At 40.5% G+C, this 14290-nt stretch overlaps 1 protein-coding gene across 7 annotated transcripts in view; it reads right to left on the bottom strand.

Annotated features, from left to right (window-relative positions):
- Nucleotides 1-14290, bottom strand: part of LOC122830155 (E3 SUMO-protein ligase CBX4-like) — an 82643-nt gene that overhangs the window by 5879 nt on the left and 62474 nt on the right. For 6 of the 7 annotated variants that reach the window (XM_044115284.1, XM_044115279.1, XM_044115283.1 and 3 more), the window contains 3 exons: nucleotides 967-1348; nucleotides 748-791; nucleotides 194-259 (listed from right to left, as the gene is read on the bottom strand). In XM_044115284.1, coding sequence (XP_043971219.1) covers nucleotides 194-259; nucleotides 748-791; nucleotides 967-1035 — 179 coding nt within the window. In that variant the 5' untranslated portion in view covers nucleotides 1036-1348. Of the gene's footprint in view, nucleotides 1-193; nucleotides 260-747; nucleotides 792-966; nucleotides 1349-4729; nucleotides 4825-14290 lie in introns of those variants that run through there. The other variant, XM_044115285.1, reaches the window with a different exon arrangement.

The raw sequence follows: 14290 nt of genomic DNA on the forward strand, positions 1-14290 counted from the left end.
TCAACAAGGGATCATCCAGGAATCCGAGCTTTAACCAAACACACAGGGCGTTCCAATGAATTGGTGACAGTAAAGGTCAAGTGTTCTGACTGGAACCCGAAATGTGGGAAACCGTACACCTGTAAACCAGTTTTTTTTTTTTACTTACTGGTGCCATTACTTGTAAAGCTGGTTTATCCAATTCTGAACTCACCTGTCTTGGAATGCATCAAGCAGCCTTGGATCCAGGATGTTTTCCTCTGGTTCCCATGTGTTGTATCTGCACAGAAAGGAGGAGGAGATAAAGCAGTTGGGACAAACTGGTCTGTTTGAAAAGGCTGACACTGACAGGCACTGGTTGTCACTAATTCAGGATATAATTTAGGAGCCCTCATATTCCTCTTATAGCAGGTCTGTACATGAGTTAACACGCTGAGACACTTGTCCCTCCTCAGTGGATACAAGTGTTATAAATCAGGAGCAACTTTTACGCGCTTGGATACAGATCACAAATCATCATCTACGGGCGGTTCTTAAACATCGCCCCCAATTACAGACGCGTCGTTGTCTAATTGGCACACGGGGGATCGTAAAACCACATCCATCATCGGGGCCAACGAGTCGGGCGCCCAGAAGCAAGCACGCGCAAACCGCCCATCTGCGCGCCCACGCTCGGAAGAATTCTTATATTCTCTTGCTTGCTATTTATTTATTTATTTTTTTTGTTGATGTGGTTGTGATGTTGTTTCCGTTCAGTGGCGGACTCACCTTGGAGACCATCCTCTCCACTTGACCAGATACTCGACCCTCCCCTGTGACAGAAAGAGAGAGAGAGAGCAAACGGGATGAGGTTACTTCGCTACGCGATGCACCGTTACAATTACAGAAATATATATATATAAAGTATAATAAACATGCAGTCTATAATAGCAAAAAAGAAGAGATCACTCAGTCCCATTTACGCATGCATGTGCCTAAAAAGCGAACCTTTCTGCTGCGCTTCTTCTCGATGCTCTCCACCGCAAATACGTGCTCTCCAGCGGCGGGTAGCTCCATTTTCCAGCGCAAGAGAGGCGACTCTCCGGTTTCTCTTACCCCGGACACCTGATCTATTCTGTCAGGGCTCGCTTTATTATTTCCGTTTTTTCCCTCCTGCTTCTTCTATGATGTGAAGGATCTCCCTCCTCCTCCGCCTCCTCCTGCTTTCGCTGCGTCTCTTCCCTCGCTTTCAGCCCTCGGAGACTCTCGCTCTGCAGGCGAGTTGGAGGTGCAGCACGAAAACACTTCATGCAAATAGCAGTGGATGTGACGTTTCACCACGGGGGCGGTGACTGGGGGTGGGGTTTGATCGCTGTGCTGCTTTCGGGGGCTGTGGGGAAAAAGAGAAACCACGAATTCAGACATTTGAGAGAAGGTTTAGGCTATGAAAGATAGATTTCTGTAACGTTTTTGCTGTTTTTTTTTACATTTTCAAGTCAAATGAATTTTCTGAATATGGAAATCAGTTCAAAGCCATAAAATATCTAGTGGACAGCAAAATAATGAAATAACTAAACTAGTTAAAAGAAATATAAAGACTGATCTAATTTATCAAAAACATTCTAGACAGACAGGTAAACAGCTAGCTAGACAGCTAGACAGGTACCTAGTTATATTGTTAGCTAGTCAGCTAGCTAACTGAAAGCAAAAATCAAAGATTTGATTTATTTTCCAGAAAAAAGCTAGCTAGCTAGTTAGCTAGATAGATATGATCTATCTATCTATCTATCTATCTATCTATCTATCTATCTATCTATCTATCTATCTATCTATCTATCTATCTATCTATCTATCTATCTATCTATCTATCTATCTATCTATCTATCTATCTATCTATCTATCTATCTATCTATCTATCTATCTATCTATCTATCTATCTACTGTAAAGTCAATGACAAATAGCACAAATACAGCAGAGGGCAGAAAGAGCAAACGCTAACGCTAGCAGCTAATGGTGGCCAGTCGCTGTACTCTCATTGTGCAAATGTTTTGCATGTTGTCTCTCATATCTATTGTTTTTGTTCTACTGCACATACTGACTAGTAAATCATTGAAAAGTAGTAGAAGATTTTTCGGTGCTTTAGCTGCTTAAAAACTGTTACCTTTTCTACTATAAATAAGAGTTTCAAACAAATTTACAGGGTGTAAACTTAAAGCACTTGCTTTATATCTGATGTAATAATACAGGCTTATTTAACCCGACCAAACCAGACAGCAGTTGGTTAGCTATCTGCAATTTAACATAAAAGCCAACTTCTGAAAAAAATGGAACCTCATAATATAATAATTTTATTTTATTCACCTTTAAATTCTTGTCATAATTGAATGAGATGGTTGTTTACATGGAAGATGATTTTTATATGGGAATCCGATTTTAGATACCAACTTATTTTTACCGGACTTTAAGTGGGTGTCTGCTACTTATTCTCAGTGGCTATTGGGAGAGACACACAGACATAGTCAGACAACAGGGCAATTTAGAGATACCAGTAAATCTAACTGGTGTTTTTGGACTGTGAGCGAGAGCTAGAATACCCAAAGATAACCAATGTAGAAGCAGGGAGAACATGCAAACTCCATGGAAAAAGACTGGCTGGATTTGAACTCAAGACCAGATAAAGCAACATTGCTACAAACACTGACAGAGTAATGGTCTGACACAAATGAAAAGCTGTGTAAAAAGCAAGAATGAGCTAGAGGTTTATGTGTATGCTGTTTTATTGCCTTCTCTTCTTTCTATGCCTGGAAATACTTTACATATTTGGTTCTCAGCACCCATTTCACACAAAAAGGTGTGAAGCCTCATTACTTTTGTAAACAGCAATAAGCTTTTGTGTAAATATGACAGCAGTTTAAAGGTTTATAAAATAGTCATCACATTAATTCTGAAGGTTTTTGGTTTTAACTCTTTATAGATTAGACAATAGCTTTATCCTCCAGGACCAGCTAACCTGGCTGAGTGGTAATGCAGAGTTTTATATTAAAGTAAAATATTAACTTCCTAAATACTTTCATCTGAAAGTCACTATTAGTAATTGTCTTGTGCCCATCAAAAACAACAGTAATAGACTAAAATTCCTCAGGGTTTTGAGGCTACAAGTCTTTAATCTTTCACAGTTCTTATTTATAGAAGCAACTGTTGGATTCAACATCTCAAAATGCACAAGTTTGATAAAATACGATCTAAGAACAGACCCTGAAGGCAGCATCTGTCCTTGCTCTGTAGCTGGATGTGGAGCTGTGGACAGTGCTATGAATGGTGACTGTATTATTCTTAAATGCACCTCTCACCTGCCTTTATTTAGGCCTCTTTATTTACTTGGTTATTATGAGTTAGGTCACATTGGATCTGTCTGAGATATTTTTATTATTTGAATCCCAAATCGTTTATAGTGATCTCAGGTCCTTTTCCTATCTGAAAAAATATAGGCATATAAACTTTATACTCAGAAATGTGAGATCATTCATGAGGACAGGCCCAACCATTGTCAGGGCCATGGTGGGTGTTTGACATTGATTGATTGGAGGCCTTCTCTGTTCTTGGTCTAATCCCAGAAAAACAGAGAAACATGCTCCCATCTGAAGCTCTGCAGTGTGGATAACACGGTGATAATGCGGCATAAATCCTAGGTCCGGCCGCAGCCCGGGAGATGCGCATTACAATGAACACATTTCCATATCCTCTATAAGTCAAGGTCACACAAAGACAAAGCAACCCACATGGTGGGTATTTCCTCGTAGATTTTCTCCGCGGTTAAAGTCAAATTCCCGCTTTAGTAAAAATTGATAGAGGTCATCAGTGTCTGCGTTTTTGGGGGAGCGCAGAGGACACAAACACACACATCAAATATACATTAAAACCCCCAATTGGGATATTTATAGGTCAGAGTCTTATAATGGATTTCTACCTGTGACTTTGACTCTCTATTCCAGGGTCTTGTTCTGTTGTGCATCTAAAAAGGATGTACGCCATATAACTAGGCTTTGAGCATGAAAACAAACGGAGCTGCCTCGCATTGTTTCATACAGACAAAACCAAATTAAATTCAGCATTGAACGGGTTAAAACGCACACGGCTCCCTGCAGCCTGTAGTTGCTCGGCCTATAGCAGAAAGGCACGACTGTCTTTCCTTATAAGGCAAGGGGCGCAAAGCGGCGGCGAAATATCGCCAGAAACGAGCGGCCGCGGCGCAATCCCGCTAGATTATTCGCGCAATCAAACCAGCTCCGACCGGCGCATTTATAGTTTAAAAACACGTGTGATCCGTTCAAGGTGTCCCTGTGCTCGTGCTCGGCGGTCGCAGCGCGCGCTCAGAGTGGCGGGTACACATGCAGCTTCTGCTTATTTCAGCTGCGTCACTCCTAAATTGGAGATGAGCAGAGGACACATAGGCATTAATTTGGCAAAAAGGGTAAACTGGAAGCACCGCAGCGCTACCAGGAACTACGCAGTTTGTAACAGCGGTCAGGTTTCTTCATGGGTTAAACTCCTCCACCCCTCTGATCCCTTCATCTTTATTATAATGGTCTTAAACCCCGCTGTGATCCATACATCATTTTTTTAATTCGATATCCCCGCAGAGCCACAACGTCTCGTGAACCCAAACATGATCACGCGGCGAGTTTATAGAGCCAGAAATGTGGCACGTGCACTGGGCATGGATGGGATTTGATGTCCACACGTGCGCGCGTGCTCTCAAGGAGAATTTACCTGAGCTGCGACGTGCTCGGTCGGTTCTGTGCTCAGCTCAGAACCGGTCGGCTCCTCTCCAGCTGCCACATTTCATCCGTGTGACATCTTTTGCGTAAGATCAAGCAGAACGGGTTTGGATAATTGGGGAAAAACTGATCAATGAATCACATCAGGTGACGCACAGAGACCAACAAACACGTCTGGTGTCTTTTGCAACTGAATTAACAGTTGTCTTAATATCAAATAACAAGAAAATAACGAATCAAACCGATTTTAGGCAGGGGGAAGTGAGAGGTGTAGCGACAAAGTCATCAAGTTCTATTTGAATGACAACCCTTTTCTTAAATCTCAGTTATTACATCCAATCACTGAATTACATTACTTCTCACCCTTTAACCATTAGGTCATGATTTGCCTTCAAACTTTAGCCTGCACGTCTTCTTTAGATGAGCAAATAATGCATCCAAACCCCCAAGTAATGAAAGCATTTGTCACACAGGGTGTGGAGATTAGAATATATTCACCTGTGTTTCAGATACACCAGTTCACATCATAAAAGCAAAATAAAAGGTAAAAAGCACCCCAGGAAAAAGCAAATCATAAAAAACAAAACAATCACATCTCTTAGGGATGCAGCTACAGGTGCAGATGCTTGTTCCAGGAACTGCAGAAGCTCAAAGTACATTTTCCAGCACTTTGGGCTATTCTTGTTAAAATCCAAACATCACATATTTTTTTGGTCAAGAAAATAAAACATGTAAATGTCTCTACAAAGGTCCCTTTAAAATCCTTTAATAATCCAAGACAAACATTTGGCTTGAACTTGTTCATCTTGGAGGCTGAAGGAAAGCTAACTGCAACAAAAAGCCACCAGGATTTTTATTACTCACGCGTTACTGTAATTACACCTCAGGTAAATAATTATTTATTGTGACTTAATGACACAAGAAGAAATAAAAATAAAAAAAACCTAACAAAAACACATAATCTTGAATCAAATCCACGCACAGCCCAGAGGAATATGAAAGTCTACATGAGCTGATGTTCATGTCAGCGAATCCTAGGCTTTGATTATGCTGCTGCATTGTGTGAGAGGGAGAACATCTGATGATGACATGAACATTTTCTACGCGACAGAAACAAAACTGTTCCTGCGTCTCAGGATGCTCCGGTCACACGTGGAGAAACATGTTAAAATGATACGTTTTCTCTGAAGGACATCAAATAATGAGTCCCTTTAATTTATTTTTATTCTAAGGATCCACAGATGGAATATATCAAGACCAAAAAGTAAATAACTGCAAACTTCATAATTAAGACAGATTTTGTTACACTAAAATGCAAACGTACTTTCATTATACTCTCACTGTTTTACTATTGAGTGTAATTTCCGGGTCTGTTGCTTGACAAAGTAACAGCCTGAAGTTTCAGTTGCATTGCAGTTGTTGCTGTTCATGACCCGACTTCCCAAACTGTCATCACTCTTTTTTCACTGCCTCAGCTGGGGCTCAAAGCAGCTTGCCTTTTACAAAGACGAATCGAGTGAGTCGCTGCTGCAGAACACACAAGCTTTTTTTTTTTACAGGATTTTAAAAAGCAGCTCACTGACATTTTTATGATGGCTTCAGTAGCGTAAAGTGGAGGGTGAGACAAAGGAGGCAGCCTTTAAAGTGTTGTAAAGCCAACACACAAGAGTCAGGAACAGCCCATGTCATTTGAACTTTCACTGTGACGCCGTCTTTCAAATGCAAATTGTTTTGTAGAAGAACGATTTATTCAGAAATGTCAAAAAATTTGTTTTAAAAAAACCTAATCAAAATTACAGAAATTAAAGCAAGTGTTCTGCAGAAAAATAAGAACATATGTCTTTATTAGAGCACAAGATGAACACTTTTTAAAGTTGATCTACATTCAAAAATTAAGAGCAACAAGTTCCTATCAGAGAATCTGGTTTCTGCGAATTCTCTCAACATCTTATAGCTTTTTTTTATGTGAATAAACAATCTCTTTATTTCATAGTGGATTAATTAAATACCTGGAAATCATATCACTCATACAGTTTCTAAGCAGATTGTGCATCTTAAGAGAAGTGCTACATTTAAAAATGTGTCTATTCACACCCAATGCTACAGACACCATTCTGAGAACTCTATTATGAAAGTACTTGCAATGAAGAAAAATAAAAAAAGGGAAAGAGTTTCTACATAACTTCAACCTTTAATGGTAGTTTAAAATTTAAGATCAGTGAGATAAAACATCTCTGCACTTTAAGTCTATATAATACATCTAGTTTCACCAGAGCAGCAACAACTGAACATGGCATAAAAAAAATGTGCAGCTTTACTTCTCCTTCTGTCTTTTTATGTGGCGAGGAAGAGCAGAGATATTATCCAGTTATTTTAGTATAATTTATTTTTACTTAGCACATGTTGTGGACCTACAATGCCCCTGATATAGGCCTATTGAAAGAAAATCTGGCTTGATGTCTGAAAAACTATTAGATAAAATTGTTGTGTAGAGAATTTAGAAAAAATCCAGCTCTTAGTATAATTATTCAGAAGGGGGAAAACTCCACCCAAAGAAATGTTTTAAAACTAAATTCACATATTCCAATAAACATACCCAAACATTTTTTTTTCTCAAGTACAGTTTATTGTTTAAAGTTGCTTATAAAGTGTTTGATTAGTTTTAATTGTCACTCAAGACTTTCTGTTTCCCTGGGGAATACATATCCTGTCACACACAGGATAATTTATGTTGCCATTCTTCAAAATCACAAAAAAAGTAAACATATCATTCAAATATGGCAGATGTGTGTTAAACTTTCTAAGCTGCTGCACAAAAACAGCTCGTCACTATAGTTTGTTCACATCTACAGGCGGAGAAAAAGTGTAAAAAAAAAAAAAAAGAGGTAAGTATGATGAACTACATTTGAGGAAGATGTTTATCTTCCGGTAACTCTAAAAGTCTGACATTGTCCTTTATGACAGCCTATCAGTTTGTTAAAATGACTAAGTGACGAGTATAATCCCCTCAAAAGACACTGGAATTCATCACAGAAAAAAACAAGGAACAGTGACGTGCACCATAACTTCCTATTAGTTCAAAAGAGCCTTTGTCCTTAAAGCATTGTGAGATGCTTTCAATATCCTATGAAAAGAGTCTTGTAGATACTTGCAGTAGCATTATGGTTCAGTCATCCAGTTTCTACCTCAAAGGTCCACTAAAACGTCCCGACTCATCTGAACACCCCCTGCTTGTTTCCCTGTGTTCACTAGTAATCCAACAGCCACCCTTCTGCTTCCTCTCAGTTCATCTCAAACATCCGTTAAAAAAAAAGAAAAAAAAAAGAGCAAATAAATCTCATCCATTGGATTTCATGTCTTGACCTTCACTGTCTGACCTTACAGTTTCCTGTTAAAATATTTTGAATGGCTGTAAATTTCATTAGCATTTGGTTTTTTGGAGTGGCGTCTTTTGCAGTCCCGTTGACTCATCACCACAAAGTATACTGTCGTGTGGTAAAGTCCCAGCGGCTGAGCTAAAAGCTTGGCAGTTTTTGAGATTTTCGGTTTGATCTCTCTGAATTCACGAATGCTGACAACGCACACGACAATAACGGGTTTGTAACGGCACCATCTTGAAGTCTCAAACTGTCCACGGCTGTAAAAAGAGAACGGACTGCATCCTCGACATAAAAGGCGTTTCCAACAGGAAACACATGATTGGCGACAGAAAAAAGATGCTGTGATCGCTTTTGCTACATCTTTATGAGAAATGTTTGTGAGCTCCCTGGAGGCAAACAGGTGAGTTTATGGCAGGACTAGAACAGATAGCAGTCAGACTGCAGAGGCGAAAAGGGTTGTTGCAAGCACGGCCATTCCTAGGTGAAATAAATGCTTTCTTATGCACCCATGTCACATTTGTTATGTGGTTTGTCAGAATAAATCCTCTGACGAAGTATGAAGATTGCCTTCAATCGACAACCAGTCGAAGCAAATAATCCTCTTGCATATTTAGTTTGATCTGTAACTCAATTTTTTCTTTATGTTTGAACAAAATGAAGGGAAGATGATTCGCCTGCAGCTGGTGTCTGAGTACATATAACCCAAATTTAACTTCCCCTTCATGCACCACACATGTGGTGAAAGCCTTAGCTTAACCACATGTTGTGAAAAGTGTAACTGCAGACAGGCTACACTTTTCCGACTAGAGTTTGAGTGGCATGACATGTTCTCTGAATATCATTTGACATTTGCGCTGCTGTAAGGCGGTTAAACCCTACAGAGTAAAATATGGATTGATTATGTGTTGAAAAGTGAGACTAATGCAATCAATCACTGGGTTGCTAATTTGAGCAGATAATTGTGGCGAGAGAATTAGATTGCGATCAGAGCAACAATGCTGATCAGAACCAGATCAGAAACTGCAACTTTTACTTGAACAACGCCAGAGTTGTTGTGCTTTGAACACCAGTTTTTGGTGAGCAACGGTCGTTTAACTGCAAACAGGCTGATCTTGCCATTGATGAATTTTAAATGAACTGGTTGTGTGCTGGGTTGTTTTGCTCAAAGCTGCTGGTCTCCAACAACAATTCTCCCGATTTTCTCTGTCTCACAAGAAAAAAAAAAAAACATCACATAAATCTTTAATTTATAAATTCCAAGTCGAGCTGAACTTTTCGATCACTTGCATATTTTTGGGTGACCAAAGTATGGTGCTCCATACATAAGCTCATTTTTCTTATGCTGTATATGGTAGCGTTCTCGGCTGTCAAATACTTGCCTTTTATACTTGACCATTTTTACCATAATTCTCACTTAATATGACCACAGTGAACCTAAGAGGAACTGAAAAGGAAAAGTTGCTAAAATAATGTTTTAAGCTCCTTAAGTGTATTTTTCCATTTGACATGTTGCAGCAAATAAACTACAGTGAAACTACGTTCCAGCTGCAATGCAGAAGGTTTCCATCATTTTAGAGAGTGACGAAAGAGTGCTGGCGGGAACTCACGCCTGCACAGATTCTTCTTGGTAGAAGTTCTCAAAGCCGAACGTAATCCGCAGAGGCGCCTCTGCAGAATGAGATTTTTCAGAGTGTGTTGGCGTGTAACTAATGTGTTTAACCTGCAGAGGTGACAGAGTCAATTCTGCTGGATTCATGGAGTCACACATATTGTCTCCTGCTCTGAATGCAACTCAAAGGCACAAACGAATGAGCATAAATCTCCAGCACACAATTAAAGTTTCGCGGCGCAGTCCTGATATTGACGTTATTTTTATCAGGCTTGTAATGACGTGGAGGTTAATGGGTGTGTATGACTAACGGGTGAAATGACTCTCTTGGGAGGCTGGTTTGCTCAAACGCTCTGAGTAGCCTGTCGCTTACGTCAGACTGCGCAGGCTGCTCGTGATGCTGGCTGCCTCGTCTCCAGAGTGCTTGGAAAGAGAGTGGGGAAGATGTGGCCCTACATCCCACTGACTCACACTGAAACGTGCTGTTGATGACTGCGTGTGTGCATCAAAGACAGGTAGCAATGGGGAGCGGTGGCCGCTCTGCTCAGAGGGTTTTGAGCTGATCATGACGTGAGTCGATCCTCCCTCACACAGGAAACTATTAGAACGTGGTCAAGTAAGATGCAATTAAAAGACCTCCTATGAAGTCTATGAAAATCTGGAATTTGATTTAAATACTTTCTGGGATTTGATAAGTATGGAAAAAAAGATGATTTCCAGACCTCTCACTCCCTATTTCATTGTTTTAAAGTTGAGTCCTTTCTTTTGCCCTTCTATCCTTCCTTGTGTCCTTTCTTCCTTCTTCCCCCCATTCTTGTGATTATTTTGTGTTCTTCCTTCCTTGTTTTCTTTCTTGTCTTCCATTCCTTCATTCATTCCTTGCGCTCTCCCATTCTCTCCTGCATCCTTTTTCATGTCCTATTTGTTTTCCTCAGTCCTTTCCTCCCTTGTGTCTGTCCTTCATCCCTATCCTTTGAGTTCAGTTATTCACGATGCTGTTTTTCTAACAGACCTCTGAAGTTTTGTCTCCTCACTGCCCTTTCTTCATCATTTTCTCTTCTGCCCTTTGTTCTGTTCCTGTATCCTTTCCTTCCTTATTTCCTTTGTGCCTTGTGTCATTTTTACTCACTCGTATCTTTCTGTCCTTGTTTGCTTAACTCCTTCCACCCTATCCTTCCTTCCTTTTATTTCTGTTTAGTTTCTGCCTCCCTTCCTTCCATCTGTGAAAGTGTTCTTCCTTCTGTTTTTTTGTGTTATTTTCCTAATTTCTTACTTGTCAGACTGTGGTTTTTGTAGGCTACATTTGTAGATGTAGCCCGCATGTAACAATTGTCTGACCACAAAAAAAGAAAAAAGAAAATCTGCTATAAACTGATGGTATTTAATATTTATTATCTAAAAATGGGAAATGGGCTGAGGAATCAGGGATTTTGACTCCGGTACAGTCATCCTCACATGACAGATGTTTTGACATTTGAATGGGTTACACTTTACTTGTGCAGCTCATGAGAACAAGACGTCCTCACACCAAACTCAGCTTGAGCTGAACAACGGCTCACACCCCGCCGTTTCCCCTGATGCAGTTCAAGAAAGTAGCGTGTCATTTTTGGTTTTGCGTCTGCTGCTCCTGCGATGTCAGCGGTGCCAGGGGAAAGCAGCATAATTATGTATCTGGCAGTGAGTGGTGGAGCCGACATGTGTGTTGTTAGCGGGGAGGCTGGAGGAGAGACAGAAACGGCAGCTGAGAGGGGTGATGTGGAGCCCGGCGGTGGGGCTGACACATGGTTTCATCTCATGAGCCGGTCAACAGGTCAACACGAGGCGGGTGAACTGACCCCGACCAACCCAATGTGGGACAAAGAGTGAGCTTGAGCAGGACAATGCCACAGGTTTTCTCTGGGAAAACGGCGTCATATAAATAAACAGAACGGACGAGATTTCAATTGAATTGAACTTCAGAGTTTCAATGTTGGAGTTCAGGCTTCTGATTGTAGGAAGTAAACAAATGTTTGCGTGTAGCTCCATTGGCTGCTTTTCTTCTAGTACTGGACCGATTCCTCACTTCACAAAGTTTACCACATGCTGGCTCTTTCTAATGCTAACATTTACATTTACTGGCTTATAATAAATGTATGTATTGTCCTGGAATACACTCATTCATATTAGAACCACAAATGTCAAAGTATCTTACTGGGATTTTATGTGACTGACCAAAACAGAGTAGCAGATATTTAAAGCAGTGGATTTGTGTTTAGACTTCTTAACTCAGAAATGTTTAAATAAAAATTATTGCCGCCTATTTACTCTGGAAATTACTAAATTAATTCACAGGTTTCAGTTGTGAGTAATGTTATCCTGGTATGTGATGACAAGATTAAGGGCACACTTTAAAGAGACAACAGTCCAATTATGAGGACAATTTTGTCTAAAGATCTAAACAATAAAAGTGGTACCAGCTGCTGACTTGCTGGCTTACAACACAATATCAAAGATTTACCGAGCAATAGACAGAAACATTTCACCCATTTGAAAATGACTTAATGTTTTCTCAATTAAGAACCCATTAAATCATTGGATACCGCTTTCTTCATTTTGGAAGCTCTTAGGAAAATTGAAACTCCATGAAGACTGAAGCACATTTGAAAACCCAAGTTTGATGTACAAAATACATGCCATCGAAGGATTTAAAGAATACTTAGTTTTTTCTACAACTGTCAAGTCTAATCATCCTACCAGAATCCACATCCGGCATCAGTGATAAATGCCAATTGTTCATATTGCATTATTAATAGCTGCTACAGTTGAAATCCCCTGGAGAATATTAAACCATGCAATAAATGTGAAAAATACAAATTATGATAATAGCTGTTCTGCTTCCTGCTTACTGTTTTTTTCTGCATCAGGGAAGAAAATGTCGAATTGCGGCCTGCTTTCTTCTAAAACATAATTTTTTTCTGCTTTGTTTTAGAGACTGCCACCTTTAGTTACCGAATCCAAACGAGCAGATTAAGGACGAACTGAACTGGAATAAATTTGGCTTGAAAGAAGCAGCAGATTTGAACCTAATTACTCAAACCAAACATCCCAATTTTTTAGGGTGCAAAAGAAAAGCCTTGCCTGTAAACCAATTTGTTTAGTATTTCTCTGTGCATCCTGGTGCAGCTCTGGCTGAAAGCTTGCCTTGGAGGAACCTTGAAGTTGCCCACATGAGAGGATGCCGATATGAGAGCGACCTCGCCTCTGGCTCCTCTGGCTGCTCCGAACCCTGCTAAAGCAGCTGGAGGCCAGAGCAGCTTGGAGAAACGGTGGGAAGGAGCTGTTGTGAGGAGGGAGCGGGGTGTGGGACAGCTACTATCTCCCTCGGCCCTCAGGATGTAGCCGCATCCCAGGAAATCCATCCAAGGTGACAGCGAGAGGCGTGTTGTTGTTTGCCGGGCCCTGGGCAGAGAGAGGGGAGGCAGGAGCGGATTTTCTCAACTACAAGCTTGTGTTTATGGCGTGTGTTTGCGTGATCATGTGGTGTAAATGTTAAGAGCGGCCTGCAGCCATTCTGATCGTGCTCTGCATGGTGTGATTAGGGCTGAACCATCCATCTCTTGGGCAGACTCCCGCAGCAGCAACACATCGGTGGAGGCTGGTAGGAGGAGAGAGAAGGGGCCCTGTTCGGAAGACTGAAAAAAGGGGGAGTAATGCTAATTAGCTGGTAGCTTTATAGCATGCTGTTTTCCATCTCATCACCGGTGCGTGTCCGGGGGCTGATTGGAGGAAATAAAATGGTATTTTGGATTGTTTGAGGAGAAAATGATAAAAAAAAAAAAAAAAAAGTAGCTCATGGCTGCGAGCTAGAACATAAATATCAAATACCACCAATTACAAGGTGTTCTACTTGGAGAGGGATAAGTGACTCTCAGCGTCAGTGGTAATCTAAAGTGCTGTGTGAGGCCGTCAAAAGGAAGATTGTAGTAGTCTGGTCTGGTAATGGATTTAAAGTCTTCCAAGATGTCCAGGTCTGGCAGTCCAAGCTAGCTCACCCTGAAAGTCGACCACAAGATGCTAAAAGGAAACCCTAACGTTGTCATGGGACTGACAGCAGGCTCTGGATGGTGGGGATGTGAAAGCTTATGGAATCAGAAAGGGACTGAACAATTTGAACGTCCGCAGGAGGAATGAAAAGAGGAAACCTTTGTTCTCCAAGTGAAACATGAAGGCCAGACTAAAGTTTGCCACAGGAAACATATACAAGAACCAGGGCTTCTGGAATAATGTTCAGAGATAGTTTTCATCTATCATATTTGTGCTTCGGATAAAAAAAAAAAAAAAATGTAAATGATGAAAGTCTATTTTTTCAAAAGGAGATTTATTTCTCTCCATGGAGCCTCAGAATAAAGAGTTATACATTTGGAAAACCTTTGTAAGGTCTGTCTTTTCTGATAAACCATAAACTCAACTATAATTCAGCAGCTGGGCTGAACCAATCAAGACCAAGCATAGGACCACAAACTTCACAAGTTTGGTTGAGGCCAGATCATTTCACATCTTTACCATTTCTTTGAGTAAAATGATA

The sequence above is a fragment of the Gambusia affinis genome, linkage group LG04 (assembly GCF_019740435.1).
Source record: "Gambusia affinis linkage group LG04, SWU_Gaff_1.0, whole genome shotgun sequence".
NCBI lineage: Eukaryota > Metazoa > Chordata > Actinopteri > Cyprinodontiformes > Poeciliidae > Gambusia > Gambusia affinis.